The sequence below is a fragment of the Scyliorhinus torazame genome, chromosome 17 (genome assembly GCF_047496885.1).
Source record: "Scyliorhinus torazame isolate Kashiwa2021f chromosome 17, sScyTor2.1, whole genome shotgun sequence".
Taxonomy (NCBI): domain Eukaryota; kingdom Metazoa; phylum Chordata; class Chondrichthyes; order Carcharhiniformes; family Scyliorhinidae; genus Scyliorhinus; species Scyliorhinus torazame.
The window spans coordinates 64,582,760-64,603,993 of NC_092723.1; the positions used below are offsets into that span (position 1 = coordinate 64,582,760).

A 21,234-nucleotide genomic window follows, 5' to 3' on the forward strand; every position below is an offset into this window, starting at 1 on the left:
TGGTGTCTTCCAAATTTGCCTCAATAGACAGACATCATGAGGATGGAGTGTCAGGTGTAGTTGTAACCAGTAATCAGGAGTAATTTTTCACCCCTATGCACCAGTCTTTCATTTGTCTACCAAGCAAAGGACTTGGGACACCAATAATGGCAGATTGAACCCTTTTAAATCTGCAGTGTTCCATGTAAAATTTGCCCGTGGTAGCTACATTAATGAGGATTAGAGCTGCTTAAGATGTTGATTTATATTTCACGAACTGCTTTTTATCCAAAGATATTTGAGATTGCTAATATGATTGTAGAGATCTTGATTTTTTTTTTCTTGGTGATGACTCTTCTCCCCAATACTTTGAGTTTTCACTGGACTATTCCTGCAATGCTGTACTTCCTCTGGATAGCTTTTCTTTGTGTTTCACCGTTGATATTTAATGCCAGCAAATTGCTCAGCCACTAGGGCTGCCATAGTCGGCTCCAATTCAGTTTGGCAGGAGAACAATGTGAGCCATGGTATGTTTTTGAGAGCCACATTGGGCTGTAGTGGCACGCTACCGCGATCCTTCTGAAATGATTTATCGCGGCCCTTAACAGCGATTGATTCTGAGACCATATGGTTTGCATCATGACACTCTGGTTACATTTGCTGAGCCATCAAGGGATTGCAAGTGACAAAAGCACTTCTCATGGTGTTCACATTGTACAAATTTATTTTATTTTGTTAAAAAGGGATGCTTAGGTAATCCTTAAATCACAAGCATTACAGAACCAATTTGATTAATGTGAAGATTGTGGCAGCAACTAAGGAGGCAGTATTGGGCAAGCTAATGGGGCTAAAGGTAGACAAGTCTCCTGGCCCTGATGGGATGCATCCCAGAGTGTTAAAAGAGATGGCTAGGGAAATTGTAAACGCACTAGTGATAATTTATCAAAATTCACTAGACTCTGGGGTGGTCCCAGAGGATTGGAAAGTAGCAAACGTGACACCACTGATTAAAAAAGGAGGTCGGCAGAAAGCGGGTAATTATAGGCCGGTAAGCTTAACTTTGGTTGTAGGGAAAATGCTGGAATCTATCATTAAGGAGGAAATAGCGGGGCACCTGGAGGAAAATTGTCCCATTGGGCAGACGCAGCATGGGTTCACAAAGAGTAGGTCGTGTCTGACTAATTTGGTAGAATGTTTTGAGGACATTACCAGTGCAGTAGATAACGGGGAGCCAATGGATGTGATATATCTGGATTTCCAGAAAGCTTTTGACAAGGTGCCACACAAAAGGTTGCTGCATAAACTAAAGTTGCATGGCATTGAGGGTAAAGTGGTAGCATGGGTAGAGGATTGGTTAACTAACAGAAAGCAGAGAGTGGGGTTAAATGGGTGTTTCTCTGGTTGGCAACCCGTAACTAGTGGGGTTCCTCAAGGATCAGTGTTGGGCCCGCAGTTGTTCACAATTTACATAGATGATTTGGAGTTGGGGACCAAGTGCAATGTGTCAAAGTTTGCAGACGACACTAAGATGAGTGGTAAAGCAAAAAGGGCTGAGGATACTGGAAGTCTGCAGAAGGATTTGGATAGGTTAGGTGAATGGGCTAGGGTCTGGCAGATGGAATTTAATGTTGCCAAGTGTGAGGCTATCCATTTTGGGAGGAATAACAGCAGAATGGATTATTATTTAAACGGTAAGATGTTAAAACATGCTGCTGTGCAGAGGGACCTGGGTATGCTGGTGCACAAGTCACAAAAAGTTGGTGTGCAGGTGCAACAGGTGATTAAGAAGGCTCATTGAGTTTTGTCTTTCATTGCTAGAGGGATGGAGTTCAAGACTAGGGAGGCTATGCTGCAATTGTATAGGGTGTTGGTGAGGCCACATCTGGAGTATTGTGTTCAGTTTTGGTCTCCTTACCTGAGAAAGGACATGTTGGCACTGGAGGGAGTGCAGAGGAGAGTCACTAGGTTGATCCCAGAGTTGAGGGGATTAGATTATGACGAGAGGTTGAGTAGAATGGGACTGTACTCATTGGAGTTTAGAAGGATGCGGGGGGATCTTATTGAAACATATAAAATTATAAAGGGAATAGATAGGATAGATGCGGGCAGGTTGTTTCCACTGGTCGGGGAAAACAGAACTAGGGGGCATAGCCTCAAAATAAGGGGAAGTAGGTTTAGGACGGCGTGTAGGAGGAAATCTTCACCCAAAGGGTTGTGAATCTCTGGAATTCCTTGCCCAGTGAAGCAGTTGAGGCTCCTTCTTTAAACGTTTTTAAGAAAAAGATAGATGCCTTTCAAAAGAATAAAGGGATTCGGGGATATGGTGTTCGGGCCGGAGAGTGGAGCTGAGTCCACAAAGATCAGCCATGATCTCATTGAATGGCGGAGCAGGCTCGAGGGGCCAGATGGCCTACTCCTGTTCCTAGTTCTTATGTAACATAAACCTTTCCAGTCATCTTCTAAAATCTAGTAATTTGACAAAAAAGTCAGATCAGTGCACTGCCAGTGCAACTTTGATTTTATTGGTAAGGTTTAACTTATTGATGTGAACACCCAAGTTCAAATTGCTCCAAAGCTTTAAAACTAAATTACTTGTATCAAATATAAGCTGATGAGTTAAGTGAAATGGTGATGATGCAAAGCCAAGGCGAAATCAGCAGTAATAATTGAAACATAGGCAAAACTAAATTTTGAGGATTCTTTGGGCTGTGAATGACTTGTATAAGTAATGTTAAAAGATAAACTTTGGAAAAGTACTTTTGAAATTTCAAAGAACGCACAAATATTTCCATTTATATAGAGGCTCAGCATGTTAAAACATTTCAGAGCACTTCATACAACGAAGAAGTGAAAAGGGCACTCTGGCGCATACCTCCCCTGGGTCATGTCAACTCAGTGTTATTGCAGTTGCACAAATCTTTGAGGTTTTTTCCTTCCTGGTTGAGGCTCTGTAATTGCAGAACTGAAGAAAAATATTTTTATTAAGCGCTTACATTTCATAGAGGAGGCTTCAGGCCAGACCACGTTCAACAACTTGTTCTGAAAACTCTGCTCACATTTTGACAGCCCTGACAAGTTGCACCACAGCTGATATAACCCACACCAATACAAAACAATCAACAACATGCTAAATCAAAGAACCAACAGCATTCTAAAAGAAAAGTCAACTTGCCCCATCTCCCAATGTTAACGGATGGATTATTTTAAAACAACTTCCAAGATTGAGATCCGCAGCTTCACCAAAACGTAATCTGTTTTTCTTTGGGCCATGTTCTGTGTGCCAGGTTTAGTTGAAGTCTGTCAGCTAGTTTGAGATGTATTGTTCAAACTGCCAGGGACATGAAACATTACCCAACCCCACCTTCATTGGCAGAGGTAATTACTGTAGAGTGCAATACAGCTGATTATGTCCCAAATTTTCATTTTATGCCCTGTTTTAAAAACATTTTGCAAATTATTATGTTTTTCCAAAGGTTTGATTTATATCTGTTCACATGTGACTTGAAGGCAGTTTAAAATCAGCAGAGATAGGCAATTGAAGTAAACAATCAGTTGGTAAGATAGTTTTATTAAACTTGTCCACATTAAGCCACGTTTTGCATTGTGTCGCTGTTGTAAATGCAACCTAAAACCAGAGTTGCTTTACTTGAATAGCTATAAGCAGCTAGTTGTCCAAGCCAGTAGCCATAACCTGCAACTGTATCTATAATTATCAAAGCATATAGCTGTGCTATGGTGTGTATTCTGATTTAGGGCCAGGCTACTCGAGTTGTTCATAATTACCCATTCTGTTAATTCTGGCGTGTTTGTATACTATGGAGATATTGTTTTGGTGAAAACATGCTGTGGAAATTCTGCAAAAAAAAAAAAAAATAATCGCCAAATCCACATGCTGTCTCTGTTTAAACAGTAATATAATCTTCTTTAACTCCATGTGTGCACAATTCTTCAAACTTGAGCTTGATTAGTGCAGTGACTCACAGTCATCCAAAACAGGGACCCATATACTGAAACCTGATAACTGTTTCGCCACAAATGATTGAAATATATCAGGGAATGTTCTGCTAGCTACTTATTCTCTTTCTTTTCCCTCTAGGATTGTGGCAATGTAGAATAAATAATAACTTTCTTTTACAGTGTCAGAAAATGTAATTTTGTAAATGATACTGAACTCTTCATAGCTTTGAAAACCTTATTGTCAAAAGATAAACATTTGAGCTCAAAATCTTGAGACTGCCTTCATAACAGTGTTGTACTGGTTTCAAAATTTTGATTGGTTGGTTGTGTGTGGGGGGGGGAATACAAAACAAAAAAAAGGCAGAAAAAAAACATGTTTTGTTTGTAGTACCTTTAGCTGCTGCTTTTTAAAGCTATGATGGGGATTGTTTTTTTTTTACTTATTTGAAGTTGGCAGTGTCTCTTTTTGTATGCCTGAGTAGAATGTGCATCAACTCCACTTAAAATTGAATCTAATATTGGTGCTAGTTTCAGTTATTTGCATTTGTTTCTAAAAATTGGCGGGAGGGTGTTGATGGTTCACTTTTCAATGCATTTTATCTCATTCAGCAGGCTAGGTGGTTGTGCTGTTCTCCCAGCCCATCCCATTTTGGGGCCCAAATTTAAATCTGACCCAATCTGATTTTAATTTGTGCGCCTTGCCAAAGACCATGATTTTCATACTATTCTGAGCATCAAAAAGAGACACTGCAGATTTAAGAACGAATGTACCATATAACTGACTCCCAACCCCCCCATTACAGGGCAGCTGCACACCGCTGATGGTGGCCACTCTACATCCTCACGTTGCCACTGTTGCTCCGCAGTATGCGGTCCCTTTTACCCTGAACTGCGCAGCCGGCCGGCCTGCGCTGGTCGATCAGACGACCACTGTACTGGTAAATGCTCCCACTTGGTGTGATTCTGTGCACTAACAGATGCTCCTCTGAGGCTGCTGCAGAGGAACGGAAGCATGTATCATTGTGTGCCTTCTTATATATTTTCCACGTCATTGGACGTCTCCTCTTTCTTACTCTTTTGAACAATCTGGATAGTGAAACAAGTTTTATTTGAGACCAAAATACTCAACATTTCTAAAAGGCTCGAATTCTAGTGACATATTTGGGGCAAAGGAAATGGAATTTAACTTTCACTACCATTTGACTACTTTTATTTCATTCATAACCAGATAAATATAACGCCGTTTTAAGGACTGATATTGTGGAATATAAGTACCCTTGTGCCTAACTGTATCTGAAGTCCCTAAGGAAATTATATAAAAATATAATAACTGCCATATCTTTTAACCTACTGCAAATCAGACTGAAGTAATCTATGTTCAGACATAAAGTGGCAGAGAGGGAGGGAATGATTCTGTCCACAATAGTATTATAAATGATCTTGATAATGCATTCTACTTTTCGAAAATCATTTCAAGAGAAATTAGTGCCATTCTGTGGATTCTGCCAGATGGAGCTAAGCAATTTGAACAGTGGATCAGACGTTATTGCCATCTTGTTTTCTTCCCCATCTTCAAAACCTCCGGGCAACCTCGGTAAGCAGATGAGAGAGAAAGAAGTCGATGGATATGGTGACAGTTTTAGTTGGAGTGGTGGAAGGAGCCAGATGTGGATCAGATCAGATTCACAACATGCACAAAGGCCTTGCTGGTTCTACCCTAACCAGCTATTTGAAGACTTGCAAGAGACTCGAGTGCACAAGTAGACCTATCACTTCCACTTGTATATACGTTTATAATTGAATGTTGGGATGAATTGCTGAAACAGTAGCATGCAAGACTTTAGAGGTTAAGTTTTATAATGCATTGGTCAGGATATAGTTTAGTTATCCTATTTTGAGTGCTATGTCTGCATTCAAGAGGATGAAGAAATGTGTGAAGAGGATGGCTTATGAACATATAATGTGATGGAACTGTATAAGGCACTGGTGAAGCCACAACTGGAGTATTGTGTGCAGTACTGGTCACCGCATCACAGAAGTATTGTTCTGGAGAGAGTGCAGAGAAGATTTACTAGAATGTTGCCAGGGCTGGAGAATTGTAGCTACAAACAAAGAACAAAGAAATGTCAGCACAGGAACAGGCCCTTCGGCCCTCCAAGCCTGCGCCGACCATGCTGCCCGACTAAGCTACAATCTTCTACACTTCCTGGGTCCGTATCCCTCTATTCCCATCCTATTCGTGTATTTGTCAAGATGCCCCTTAAATGTCACTATCGTCGTTGCTTCCACCACCTCCTCCGGTAGTGAGTTCCAGGCACACACTACCCTCTGTAAAAAAAAAAAAAAAAAAAAAATTTAAAAAAAAAAAAACTTGCCCCGTACATCTACTCTAAACCTTGCCCCTCTCACCTTAAACCTATGCCCCCTAGTAATTGGCCCCTCTACCCTGGGGAAAAGCCTCTGACTATCCACTCTGTCTATGCCCCTCATAATTTTGTAGACCTCTATCAGGTCGCCCCTCAACCTCCGTCGTTCCAGTGAGAACAAACCGAGTTTATTCAACCGCTCCTCATAGCTAATGCCCTCCATACCAGGCAACATTCTGGTAAATCTCTTCTGCACCCTCTCTGAAGCCTCCACATCCTTCTGATAGTGTGGCGACCAGAATTGAACACTATATGCCAAGAGTGGCCGAACTAAGGTTCTATACAGCTGCAACATGACTTGCCAATTCTTATACTCAATGCCCCGGCCAATGAAGGCAAGCATGCCATATGCCTTCTTGACTACCATCTCCACCTGTGTCGCCCCTTTCAGTGACCTGTGGACCTGTACACCTAGATCTCTCTGACTTTCAATACTCTTGAGGGTTCTACCATTCACTGTATATTCCCTACCTGCATTAGACCTTCCAAAATGCAATACCTCACATTTGTCCGGATTAAACTCCATCTGCCATCTCTCCGCCCAAGTCTCCAAACAATCTAAATCCTGCTGTATCCTCTGACAGTCCTCATCGCTATCCGCAATTCCACTAACCTTTGTGTCGTCTGCAAACTTACTAATCAGACCAGTTACATTTACCTCCAAATCATTTATATATACTACAAACAGCAAAGGTCCCAGCACTGATCCCTGCAGAACACCACTGGTCACAGCCCTCCAATTAGAAAAGCATCCTTCCATTGCTACTCTCTGCCTTCTATGACCTAGCCAGTTCTGTATCCACCTTGCCAGCTCACCCCTGATCCCGTGTGACTTCACCTTTTGTACTAGTCTACCATGAGGGACCTTGTCAAAGGCCTTACTGAAGTCCATATAGACAACATCCACTGCCCTACCTGCATCAATCATCTTTGTGACCTCCTCGAAAAACTCTATCAAGTTAGTGAGACACGACCTCCCCTTCACAAAACCATGCTGCCTCTCACTAATACGTCCATTTGCTTCCAAATGGGAGTAGATCCTGTCTCGAAGAATTCTCTCCAGTAATTTCCCTACCACTGAAGTAAGGCTCACCGGCCTGTAGTTCCCTGGATTATCCTGGCTACCCTTCTTAAACAGAGGAACAACATTGGCTATTCTCCAGTCCTCCGGGACATCACCTGAAGACAGTGAGGATCCAAAGATTTCTGTCAAGGCCTCAGCAATTTCCTCTCCAGCCTCCTTCAGTATTCTGGGATAGATCCCATCAGGCCCTGGGGACTTTTCTACCTTAATATTTTTTAAGACGCCCAACACCTCGTCTTTTTGGATCTCAATGTGACCCAGGCTATCTACACCCCCTTCTCCAGACTCAACATCTACCAATTCCTTCTCTTTGGTGAATACTGATGCAAAGTATTCATTTAGTACCTCGCCCATTTCCTCTTGCTCCACACATAGATTCCCTTGCCTATCCTTCAGTGGGCCAACCCTTTCCCTGGCTACCCTCTTGCTTTTTATGTACGTGTAAAAAGCCTTGGGATTTTCTTTAACCCTATTTGCCAATTACTTTTCGTGACCCCTTCTAGCCCTCCTGACTTCTTGCTTATATTCCACACAGGCTTCGTCTGTTCCCAGCCTTTTAGCCCTGACAAATGCCTCCTTTCTCTTTTTGACGGGGCCTATAATATCTGTCGTTATCCAAGGTTCCCGTAAATTCTTCTTCCATCGGGCAGGAAATACAGAAGTCTGAAAACACGCACGAACAGACTCAAAAACAGCTTCTTCCCCACTGTCACCAGACTCCTAAATGACCCTCTTATGGACTGATTTCATTAACACTACACCCTGTATGCTTCATCCGATGCCAGTGCTTATGTAGTTACATTGTATATGTTGTGTTGCCCTATTATGTATTTTCTTTTATTCCCTTTTCTTCTCATGTACTTAATGATCTGTTGAGCTGCTCGCAGAAAAATACTTTCCATGTACCTCGGTACACGTGACAATAAACAAATCCAATCCAATTGCCGTATTTATCCTTCTTCCTCACAGGAACATGCCGGTCCTGAAACCTCTACCACCTGGCCGGGCTCATTCCCCAATACCAGGTCCAGTACCGCCCCTTCCCTAGTTGGACTGTCTACATATTGTTTTAAGAAGCCCTCCTGGATGCTCCTTCCAAACTCTGCCCCGTCTAAGCCCCTGGCACTAAGTGAGTCCCAGTCAATATTGGGGAAGTTGAAGTCTCCCATCACCACAACCCTGTTGTTTTCACTCTTTTCCAAAATCTGTCTACCTATCTGCCGCTCTATCTCCCGCTGGCTGTTGGGAGGCCTGTAGTAAACCCCCAACATTGTGACTGCAGCCTTCTTATTCCTGGTCTCTACCCATATAGCCTCACTGCCCTCTGAGGTGTCCTCCCGTAGTACAGCTGTGATATCCTCCCTAACCAGTAACGCAACTCCGCCACCCCTTTTACATCCCCCTCTATCCCGCCTGAAACATTTAAATCCTGGAACGTTTCGCTGCCAATCCTGCCCTTCCCTCAACCAGGTCTCTGTAATGGCAACAACATCATAGTTCCAAGTACTAATCCAAGCTCGTAAGTTAATCTGCCTTACCCGTAATACTTCTTGCATTAAAACATATGCACTTCAGGCCACCAACCCCGAGGAGCGATTGGAGAGGTTGTGGTTGTTTTCCTTGGACTAGAGAAGGCTGCGGGGTGACATGATGAGGTATACAAAACTGTGAGGGGTAGAGATAGAATAGACATGAGGAACCTGTTTTGCTTGGCAGAGAGTTCAAAAATCAAGGGTCATAGATTCAAGCTAAGTGGCAGAAGGATCAGTGGGGACATGAAGAAAGACTTTGATGCAGAGGGTGGTGGGTGCCTGGAATTCGCTGCCTGAGTTGGTGGTGGAGGCAGAGATCCTAAACTCTTTTTTAAAATGTACCTGGATCTGCACCTTAAGGGCTGTAAAGTGCAGGTCTACGGGCCGTGTCCAGGAAGATTGGGTTGGAAAGGGCACCTGATGTTTTTGGGGCGGCATGGACAAGATGGATTGAATGCCCTCTTCTGCACTGTATATTTTCTCTGGTTCTATAACTAGATAAAGTGGCTTTCCAAATGTAGTGGGATGTTAAGCTGGATGGGTGCACTGTAACTTGAATTTATGTATCAGTAATAAAATGTCTCCATGACCTATAGCAGCAAAAACCCAAGGGATCACATTGCTGGAGTTGAAGGTGAGCAGGAGTTTATGTATGTGGATATCCTAAGTGGCTGAGGAGGATGTTACATAAGTAGAATTTTGAGGTATCAGAAGTAGGGCTGAGAGTCTGAGTGGCCCATGGGATTAGGATAAGCATAGAGGCAGATTATGTTTGTGTATATGGTGGTTGGGGATTGACAGCGCAATTGAATTGGATGTTGTCAGACAGTGAGGAGAAAGAGAAAACCAAGGATAGAATCTTAGGATATTCCTGAAATGGCACTGTTTGTAATAAAGGAGAATCTATTGCTCAATGTGCTGGCCTTTTCAGAACCAATAGCACAAGTCAAGAGAACAATGATTTTGACCTGTGAAGATGGAAAAAGTCTAGGATGACGAGGATAGTGTACCACAATCAGTTGATTTTAAGGTGGCAATATTAGAAAAGAATTCCTGCAGCGCAGAAGGAGGCCATTTGGCCCTTTGAGTTTGCACCGACCCTGTGAAACAGCACCCTGTCTAGGTTCACTTCCCCGCCCTATCCCTAACCCCATCTGACCTGCCCAAAAGGGGCAATTTAATATGACCAATCCACCTAACCTGCACTTCTTTCGACTGTGGGAGAATACTGGAGCACCCTTTGGAAACCCACGCAGACAAGGAGAGAAAGTGGTGAACTCCACACAGTCACCCAAAGCTGGGATTGAACCCGGTCCCTGGTGCTGTGAAGCAGCAGCTAACCCCGTGTCACCCTCTGGTCAGGGAGGAAAGCAGACTAATGGTATTCTAACAAGAGTAGTGGGGAAAACTGACCTTTTAGAAAGGAATGCCAAAAATGAATTTCCTAGAAGGTTGTAAATATAGAATTTGATCCATTATCATGATTAGGATAGTGACCGTGGCAGCTATTCGATAACTGTTGGTAGGTAAACGATCATTTATCAAGAAACGAGCAAAGAACAATGCAGCACAGGAACAGGCCCTTCAGCCCTCCAAGCCTCTACTGGTCATGGTACCAACCTTGGCCAAAACCCTCAGCACTTCCTAGTGCTGTAACCCTCTATACCTATCCTGTCTATGCATTTGTCGAGAAAAGAACGAAGAACATGAACTTTGTTTAGTTGCTCCTTTAGTTGCATTTGTTTTACCAACTTCGAGAGGATGGAGGTAGAGTTGAAGTCAAACTTGCAGTAATCTGACTACAAGCTCGGTAGCATAGTGGTTAGTACTGTTGCTTCACAACGCCAGGGTCCCAGGTTCGATTCCCAGCTTGGGTCACTGCCTGTGCGGAGTCTGCACATTCTCCCTGTGTCAGCGTGGGTTTCCTCCCGCAGGTCCCACAAGACGTGCTTGTTAGGTCATTTGGATATTCTGAATTCTCCCTCTGTGTACCCGAACAGGCGCCGGAGTGTGGCGACTGGAGGCTTTTCACAGTAACTTCGTTGCAGTGTTAATGTAAGCCTACTTGTGGCAATAAAGATTATTGCTATAAGCGGAACGCTTCACTTCACTTCAACTGGCATCATAATTTTGAATATGGACACTTGAATTTGCACGTCACCTGCATTGATGGGGCAGAAACCAATATTTTCAGATATGTAAATCTAAACTTGGAATCAAATATCAAAACCTGAATCTTCAAAATTGGGACTCAGTAGCTAAAACTCACCAGATTTATCCTGCTCTCTGCTCTCACTGTTCAGTTCAAAATCTTGTATGCATGCATCACTGGAAAACCTTGACATTCGGGTTAATTTGGCAGAGCTGAACGTGCATTGTCAGTGTTCCAGTATAGATGTTTTACGATTAGCTGCTGCTCTCATCTAGAATTGTAATGCACCATTTGTCTTGTCTTGTTGCTGAGGACTTGACTTCAGTTTTCTGAAACTGAGTTCTGCTCGACAGTAGCAGCCAGATTAGAGCCTTTTAGTAATGCTGAGTCCATTGGATTTAAATTGATATTTTTCGGTAAGCAGTTAATGACTGGTGACGTGGTCGGATTGGTAAATTGAATAAGAACCTGAACTGGTATTAACACTTTGAACAAATTCAGAGTGAAGACTGCAAAAATTAATTAGCATTTTTTTCCTTTAAAATTTCTAGCAATATAATAGGTATATTGATGGATTTGAAATGGGGATTATTGGGAAGTGTGATCAAACTGATCTTTGCATTGATGCCTTTGATCAAAGGTCACTAACTTGCATCCTGCCTAATTGCTTCTTCAGATACCTTTAAGATAAGGGCAGAATCTGCTAATGCAGCTGATTTACAGATGCTGTTAATATTCCCAAACTAGAACTTAATTTCCTTTGAAACAAGCTCTGTGCTTGTCCCCTACAACAGTATTTTTCTAATTTTAAAAAGTAACACACCACACTTGTTAAACGTAGTCTTTTTTTAAATAAACATTTTTATCGAGGTATTTTTGGTTTAACAATAAAATAAACAATGTACATGAATTTATAAACTTAGTGCAAAAGCCGTCTTATCTTACCTATCCCACCTTTATTCATCCCCCTACTCTAAACTAAGCTATCCCCCCCCCCCCCCACCCCTTCTGCTGACGATTAATTTTCCGCAAAGAAGTCGACAAAGGGTTGCCACCTTCGGGTGAACCCTAACATTGACCTCCTCAAGGCGAACTTGATTCTCTCCAAACAGAGAAAGCTCGCCATGTCAGATAGCCAGGTCTCCGACTTCGGGGGCTTTGAGTCCCTCAAAGTTAAATATGCATCTCCGGGCTACCAGGGAAGTAAAGGCCAGAACATCTGCCTCTTTCGCCTCCTGGATTCTCGGATCTTCCGACACCCCAAAAATCGCCACCTCTGGACTCAGTGCCACCCTTGTTTCCAGCACCGTGGACATGACATCTGCAAACCCCTGCCAGAATTTCCTAAGCTTTGGACATGACCAGAATATGTGGACATGGTTCGCTGGCCCACCCGCACACCTATCTTCTACACCAAAGAACCTGCTCATCCGGGCCACTGTCATGTGAGCCCGGTGAACATCCTTAAACTGTCAGGCTGAGCCTGGCACATGTTGTGGACGCGTTGACTCTACTCAACACATCCGCCCAGAGACTATCCTCTATCTCTCCGCCCAGCTCCTCTTCCCACTTGCGCTTCAGCTCCTCCGTCTGCGTCCCCTTTGACCCCAGGAGTTCCTTGTAGATGTCGGAGACCTTCCCTTCTCCCACCTATACTTGGGAAACTACCCTGTCCTGTATCCCCCTTGGTGGTAGGAGAGGAAAGGTTGAAACCTGCCTCCGTAGAAAGTCCTGCACCTGCAGGTACCTGAATTCATAAGAGCATAAGAACTAGGAACAGGAGTAGGCCATCTGGCCCCTTGAGCCTGCTCCGCCATTCAATGAGATCATGGCTGATCTTTGTGGACTCAGCTCCACTCTCCAGCCCGTACACCATATCCCCGAATCCCTTTATTCTTTAGAAAGGTATCTATCTTTTTCTTAAAAACGTTTAAAGAAGGAGCCTCAACTGCTTCACTGGGCAAGGAATTCCAGAGATTCACAACCCTTTGGGTGAAGAAGTTCCTCCTAAACTCGGTCCTAAATCTACTTCCCCTTATTTTGAGGCTATGCCCCCGAGTTCTGCTTTCCCCAACCAGTGGAAACAACCTGCCCGCATCTATCCTATCTATTCCCTTCATAATTTTATATGTTTCAATAAGATCCCCCCCGCATCCTTCTAAACTCCAATGAGTACAGTCCCAGTCTACTCAACCTCTCGTCATAATCTAATCCCCTCAACACTGGGATCAACCTAGTGAATCTCCTCTGCACTCCCTCCAGTGCCAATATGTCCTTTCTCAGGTAAGTAGACCAAAACTGAACACAATACTCCAGATGTGGCCTCACCAACACCTTATACAATTGCAGCATAACCTCCCTAGTCTTGAACTCCATCCCTCTAGCAATGAAAGACAAAACTCGATTAGCCTTCTTAATCACCTGTTGCACCTGCACACCAACTTGTTGCAACTCGTGCACCAGCACACCCAGGTCCCTCTGCACAGCAGCATGTTTTAACATCTTACCGTTTAAATAATAATCCATTCTGCTGTTATTCCTCCCAAAATGGATAGCCTCACACTTGGCAACATTGAATTCCATCTGCCAGACCCTAGCCCATTCACCTAACCTATCCAAATCCTTCTGCAGACTTCCGGTATCCTCCACTTTTTGATTTACCACTCATCTTAGTGTCGTCTGCAAACTTTGCCACATTGCACTTGGTCCCCAACTCCAAATCATCTATGTAAATTGCGAACAACTGCAGACCCAACACTGATCCTTGAGGGACCCCACTAGTTACAGGTTGCCAACCAGAGAAACACCCATTTATCCCCACTCTCTGCTTCCTGTTAGTTAACCAATCCTCTACCCATGCTACCACTTTACCCTCAATGCCATGCATCTTTAGTTTATGCAGCAACCTTTTGTGTGGCACCTTGTCAAAAGCTTTCTGGAAATCCAGATATACCACATCCATTGGCTCCCCGTTATCTACTGCACTGATAACGTCCTCAAAAAATTCTACCAAATTAGTCAGACACGACTTACCCTTTATGAACCCATGCTGTGTCTGCCCAATGGGACAATTTCCCTCCAGGTGCCCCGCTATTTCCTCCTTAATGATAGATTCCAGCATTTTCCCTACAACCAAAGTTAAGCTTACCGGCCTATAATTACCCGCTTTCTGCCGACCTCCTTTTTTAAACAGTGGTGTCACGTTTGCTACTTTCCAATCCTCTGGGACCACCCCAGAGTCTAGTGAATTTTGATAAATTATCACTAGTGCGTTTACAATTTCCCTAGCCATCTCTTTTAACACTCTGGGATGCATCCCATCAGGGCCAGGAGACTTGTCTACCTTTAGCCCCATTAGCTTGCCCAATACTGCCTCCTTAGTGATTACAATCATCTCAAGGTCCTCACCTATCATATCTTTATTTTCATCAGTCACTGGCATGTTATTTGTGGCTTCCACTGTGACGACTGACCCAAAAAACCTGTTCAGCTCCTCAGCCATTTCCCCGTCTCCTATTATTAAATCTCCCTTCTCATCTTCCAAAGGACCAATATTTACCTTAGCCACTCTTTTTTGTCTTATATATTTGTAGAATCTTTTACTATCTGCTTTTATGTTCTGAGCAAGTTTACTTTCATAGTCTACCTTACTCTTCTTTATAGCTTTTTTAGTAGCTTTCTGTTGTCCCCTAAAGACTTCCCAGTCCTCTAGTCTCCCACTAATTTTGCCACTTTGTATGTTTTTTCCTTCAATTTGATACTCTCCCTCACCTCCTTCGATATCCACGGTCGATTTTTTCCCCTTTCTACCGTCTTTCTTTTTTGTCGGTATGAACCTTTCCTGAACACTCTGAAAGATCGCTCGGAAGGTTCTCCACTGTTCCTCAACTGCTTCACCATGAAGTCTTTGCTCCCAGTCTACCTTAGCTAGTTCTTCTCTCATCCCATTGTAATCGCCTTTGTTTAAGCACAAAACACTAGTGTTTGATTTTACCTTGTCATCCTCCAACTGTATTTTAAATTCCACCATATTGTGGTCGCTCCTGCCAAGAGGATCCCGAACTATGAGATCATTAATCAATCCTGCCTCATTACACAGGACCAGATCTAGGACCGCTTGTTCCCTTGTAGGTTCCATTACATACTGTTCCAGGAAATTATCCTGGACACATTCTATAAACTCCTCCTCAAGGCTGCCTTTACCAACCTGGTTAAACCAATCGACATGCAGATTAAAATCTCCCATGATAACCGCTGTACCATTTCTACATGCATTTGTTTCCCTTCGCCAATCCAAATTTCTCCTCCAGCCCCCTCAGGCTAGGAAAGCTCCCCTCTATAAATATGTCCCCCATGTTCTCAATCCCTGTTCTCTGCCATCTCCGAAAAACCCCCATCCCTCCTTCCCGGGGAAAACCGGTGATTATTACAGATTGGAGACCCGACCAATGCTCCCTCCATTCCCACATGTCTCCTCCATTGTCCCCAGACTCTCCGGGCCGCCACCACCACGAGGCTGGTGGGGTACCGTGCCGGCAGGAACGGCAGAGGCTCCGTTATCAACGGCCCTAAGCTGGTGCCCTTGCATGAAGCCGCCTACATACGCTCTCATGCCGACCCTCCGCCCACCACCCACTTCCTGATCATGACTATATTCGCTGCCCAATAGTAATTACTGAAGCTTGGCAGCGCCAGCCCGCCCTCCCCTGGCTCCGTCCCTTCCAGCACCTTGAAGCTCTCCGTGCAATTGCCAGCGGCTCTATGGCTAGCGCGAACAACAGCGGGGAGAGGGGGCAATTTGTGGGAATTGACTGGATAGAGTTCTAGAGAGCTTGATGCAAGGATCCAAATGAACAAAATGATTACTCTTGGGAGCTGGAGCGGTTGGGAGGGGTGTGGGGGCAGGACACCCATATTCATTCCTACTCAGAGTCAAATGGGTTTTCCATGTATATTTTCCTGATCTAATCTCTAATATATAAAGTCCTATTTAAGTAAAAAGGTCAGGATAAATATAAGCTGTGTAATGGATATCTAAAATTGCCCCTGATGGTTGCATGCTGATTTATAAAATCATGCATAAATGTGATTGTCAGAATTACTTCCTGTGTAACACTTATAATATCACATCTTACTGATAATAGCCCCAATTTGTTGTACTTAACATCTCCAACTGTGCACAGGCACTAGGGTGGATGGGGGCGTTGGGGGGGAAATGCTGGTATATTAAGAAAAAATAATTTGGAGTTAACTCCCACATTTAAAAAGACACGCTAATTAACTTTTGTGGTCTTGAGCTAAAAGTTAGCAGCATGTTTATTTTTAAAAATGGACCATCCAACTTCTGCAGTCGCTTGCAGTGACCACGTGCATTTTGCTTTCTCAGATCAAAGGTTGGTTAGAATGTTCCCTCCCTTTTCCCCTTGCTGCTTGGCATGAGCCTGCTTAGAAGAGATTGCTGTGTCTGTGTGTTTGTATTCCTGCAGAATGGCTCGTCGCACAGAATATCCGAATGTATGTTTCTGCTTCAGAGCTGCAAGATATTGGATATACTCACTTTCTCTTTCTCTCATTAAACTGTAATGCCTTGTCCTGTGCAGGTATTGGCTTTGGAGGGAGGCGTTGTGTAAATCTAACATCACAGATCTTTGTTTTACCATTGTGCTTCTCTTGCCAGCTGTGTGCGGTCTTCAGCTAGATGCTTTGTGTTCTTTTCGGGTGTCTGCAAACTTATGGTGTGGGGTACCATACTGTGGCAATCTTGACAATCTGTCTTTGTTTGCAGCAGGCGTGGCCTGGAGGGACCCAGCAAATTTTGTTGCCGTCAACTTGGCAGCAGTTGCCTGGAGTAGCTGTCCATAACGCAGTCCCACATGCTACTGTGATACCAGAGGTTATGACCGGCACTCAGCAAATAACAGACTGGAGGCAAGTATGCTTTTACTAAATTGAAAATGTTTCTCTTTTAGCTCTTCTCTCACTTTCATTCCTTTGAAAGGAAGGCATGTACTGATAATTGAGTTCATCAATTAGAATTATTATCACCATAATTACGAATGGAGTTGTTATTTTGTGAAAAATCTTTAAACAAAACTCAATATGGAAATACTTATAAAATCTTCAAAAAGTTTGTTTTTATTGCTAATTGATGTTTATATTGACAATTCCTGTTTGCAGAATACAACAAAATTCCCTAACTTTCTAAAACAAGATTACCTCCCTCGTCTGGTAACTTGCTGTAAAAGAAATGCCCCAATAATATTTGTCATTACGTTCTTCATAAATCATGTCCCACCTGGGCAATAAAAACAAACAACACAAACTGTTGAGTATCAGAGCACTTGATTGGTTTGGATAGGGGGTAAACCTGTCTTTGAATACCTGGATTACTTACCATCTGCAATTTAAAGCATTCTGGTGTACTCTTGTTTAATATTACTAGAAATGGAAATTACACAAGTGCATTTTCCAAGAATTATCTTCAGATTTCATTTTAATCATTCAGAGGATGAGGGTATTTCTGGCAAAGCCAGTATATATTGCCCATCCCTGACTGCACTTGAGAAGTTGAACCACCTTCTTGAATGCAGCTGAATGGCTTGTTATGCTGTTTAAGGGGGCACTTGAAAGCAATCACATTTCTGTGGGTCCAAACCAACTAAGATTGACAGATCTTATTCCTTAAAGGGTATTAGTGAACCAGATGGATTTTTGTGACCGTCCGGTAGTTTTGAGGTGATCATTACTGATACTAGCTTTTTATTCCAGAATTTGAACTTCTGTCTCCGGATCATTAGCCCAGGCTTCTATTAGTCCGGTAACATAACCATAGCATTTGCTGTAGAATTGATCATGTTTCTTCTTGGATTCCTACTACTAAGAAGTTAACATAAGCGGCTAACATAAAAAGGAATCCCAACGTCTTCTCTCAGCATATGAATAGCAAAAGGGTAGTGAAAGAAAGAGTAGGGCCAATTAAGGATTAAAGAAAAAGAGGACTTGCACGTGGAGGCAGAAGAAATAGTGGAGGTGCTAAATGAGTACTTTGCATCTGTCTTTACAAAGGAAGAAGATGCCACCCAGGCTGAGGTTGTGTGTGTGTGTGTGGGGGGGAGGGGGGGGGGTGAATACACTAGAAGAATTTGCAGTTGAGAAGGAGGAGGTGTTAGCAAGGTTACCTTAAAATTGATTAGATACAAGGACCGGATGAGATGTATCCAAGGATGCCAAGGGAAGTGAATGGAAATTTTAGAGGCGTGGTGATAATCTTCCAGTCTTCGTTAAACACAGGGATGGTGCCAGAGGACTGGAGAATTTGTTCGGGTCAAAATCAATAGAGCCAGTTAGACAAGTGCAGGATAATTAAAGAAAGCCAGCATGAATTCATTAAGGGAAAATCATGTTTAACTAACTCGCTGAAGTTTTTTGAGGAGGTAACAGAGAAGGGTGACAAAGGCATCGCTGTTTATAGAGTATATTGATTTTTGAAATGCATTTGAGACATTGCCACTCAACAGACTTGTGAGCACCATCCTAACCCATGGAATAAAAGGGAAAGTAGGCACTTGAATAAGAAATTGGCTGAATGACAGGAAACAGAGTGACAAAATGGTTGTTTTTCAGATAGGGGAGGAAGGTTTGTAGTGGAGATCCCCAGGTATCAGTGTTGGAACCCTTTGCCATGCCCAATATATATTAATGACCTAGACTGGTGGTCAAGGCATGATTTTAAAATTCACAGATGGTGCAAAGATTGGAAATGTTGTCAACTGTGGAGATAGTCTTGAACTTGAAAGGATATGGACAAGTTGGTGGATTGGGTAGACAAGTGGCTGATGAAGTTCAATGCAGAGAAGTTCGAGGTGATTTATTTTAGCAGGAAGAATATAGACAGACAGTACAAAATAAAGGAAGGAACTCTTAAAAGGAGGTGCAGGGACAGAGGGACCTTGGTCGATGCGTACATAAGTCATTGAAGGTGGCAGGGTATGTTGATAGAGCAGTTAATAAAGCATATCATATCTTGGGCTTTATTAGTAGGGGCATTGAGTACAGGAGTAAGAGGGTCATGTTGAACTTATATAAGATACTAATTTGGCGTACTGCGTCCAGTTCTGGACACTATACTTGAAGGATATGAAGGCAATGGAGAGAGCACAGAGGAGATTGAAAGAATGATTCTGGGGATAAAGAACTGAGCTATGAGGTTAGATTGGAGAGGTTAGGTCTGTTTTCCTTTGATAAAAGAAGGTTGGGAGGTGATTTGATCGAAGTATTTAGGATATGGACAGGGTAAATCGTGAGGAACGGTTCCTACTTGAAAACATAAAGAACAAGAGGGCACAGATTCAAAATGAATGGCAAAAGGAATAAAAGTGATGAGGAAAAGTGTTTTCACCCAGAGGGTGGTTGGAACAAACTTCCAGAGAGGATGGTAGAGGGAGGTTCAAGCAAGGTATTCAAAAGGGAAATAGATTGCTATCTGAAAAGAAAATGTGCAAAGTTATGGGATACGACAGGAGAGTGGTGGTAGGTAGGATGCTCTTGTGGAGAACCAGTGCAGACTTGATGGGCCAAATGGCCTTCTGTGCCCTAAAGATTCTGTGAAGTAATAAAAAACATCAACTGTGTGAACTTGAGATAACTGCACCTTTGTGTAGCTTGAAGTTAAGAGCATTGGGTTGGGAAAATGAATGTAAAATAAATTTTCCAGTTCAGTATGTGGTGTAGAATAAAATTTTTAACGTTTAGCAAATATCATTTGTCTTACTGAGCTTTGCAATAGTATTTCATAGCTTAATTGGGTTCATTTAATGTGTCATATCAATTTTTAAAAGATACTGCAACATAACATGCCCATAGAATCCATAAACTCCCTACAGTGCAGAATGAGGCCATTCAGCCCATCAGTCTGCACTGACCTTCTGAAATAGCACCTTAGCAAGGTTCACTCACCCACCCCATCCCCGCAACCCCACCTAACCTGCACATCGTGGGACTGTGGGAGAAAGCCGGAGCACCTGGAAGAAACCCATGCAGATATAGGTAGAAAGGGATCAAGGCATAAGAACGTAAGAACTAGGAGCAGGGGTAGGCCATTTGGCCCTTCGGGCCTGCTCCGCCATTCAATGAGATCATGGCTGATCTTTTGTGGACTCAGCTCCACTTTCCCGCCCGAAACCACAGCAGTTTATTCCTTTATTCTTCAATAAACTATTTATCTTTATCTTGAAAACATTTAATGAAAGAGCCTCAACTGCTTCACTGGGCAGGGAATTCCATTGATTCACAACCCTTTGGGTGAAGAAGTTCCTCCTAAGCTCAGTCCTTAATCTGCTTCCGCTTATTTTGAGGCTATGCCCCCTAGTTCTGCTTTCACCCGCCAGTGGAAACAACCGCCCCGCATTTATCCTATCTATTCCCTTCATAATTTTATATGTTTCTATAAGTCCCCCGCATCCTAAATTCCAATGAGTACAGTCCCAGTCTACTCAACCTCTCCTCGTAATCGAACCCCCTTAACTGGGGGGGTAAGGTGGGATCAGGGTATTGAATTTGATTATCTGACATGATTGTGATGAATGGCAGAGCAGGCTCGAAGGGCCTAATGGCTTCCTCTTGCTTCTGTCTTCTATGTAACCTGTAAGCTCCACCAGACAGTCACCCAAGGCAATCAAACTTGGGTCCCTGGTGTTGTGAGGCAACAGTGCTGGCCACTGTCCCATGTCAAAGAGGATGATAGTTTATATCTGTCCCCAAATCTAAGGTTTGGGTAAAAAGTTGTTATCTTTGTTTCTTCAATGCTGGATGTCTGCTCGCTTTGTTCACTTAAGTCACTTTTCCTCTTTTTATTCTCAGAAATGCACATTCCCATGGAAGCCAGTATAATGCCATTGTGCAGCAGCCATCTTTATTGGCTGGACATGTGACTTTAGCTGCACAGCCCCTAAATGTTGGTGTTGCCCATGTGGTACGCCAGCAGCAAAACATCAGGTCTTCCTCCAAAAGGAACAAACCGCTTCACAACACAAGGTAAAATGCATGCATGTAGCACTGGAAAATGTAACCCAGGTGTGTATCACATGGTGGCTGAGTTCAGTCACT

At 43.1% G+C, this 21,234-nt stretch overlaps 1 protein-coding gene across 8 annotated transcripts in view; it reads left to right on the top strand.

The window, feature by feature from the left end:
• LOC140393916 (homeodomain-interacting protein kinase 1-like) overlaps positions 1–21,234 on the top strand; it is a 152,891-nt gene that overhangs the window by 112,954 nt on the left and 18,703 nt on the right. For 5 of the 8 annotated variants that reach the window (XM_072480553.1, XM_072480551.1, XM_072480556.1 and 2 more), the window contains 3 exons: positions 4,740–4,874; positions 16,916–17,058; positions 20,989–21,162. In XM_072480553.1, the coding sequence (XP_072336654.1) occupies positions 4,740–4,874; positions 16,916–17,058; positions 20,989–21,162 (452 nt within the window). The remainder of the gene's footprint in view (positions 1–4,739; positions 4,875–16,915; positions 17,059–20,988; positions 21,163–21,234) is intronic. The other 3 variants (XM_072480554.1, XM_072480557.1, XM_072480558.1) reach the window with 3 other exon arrangements.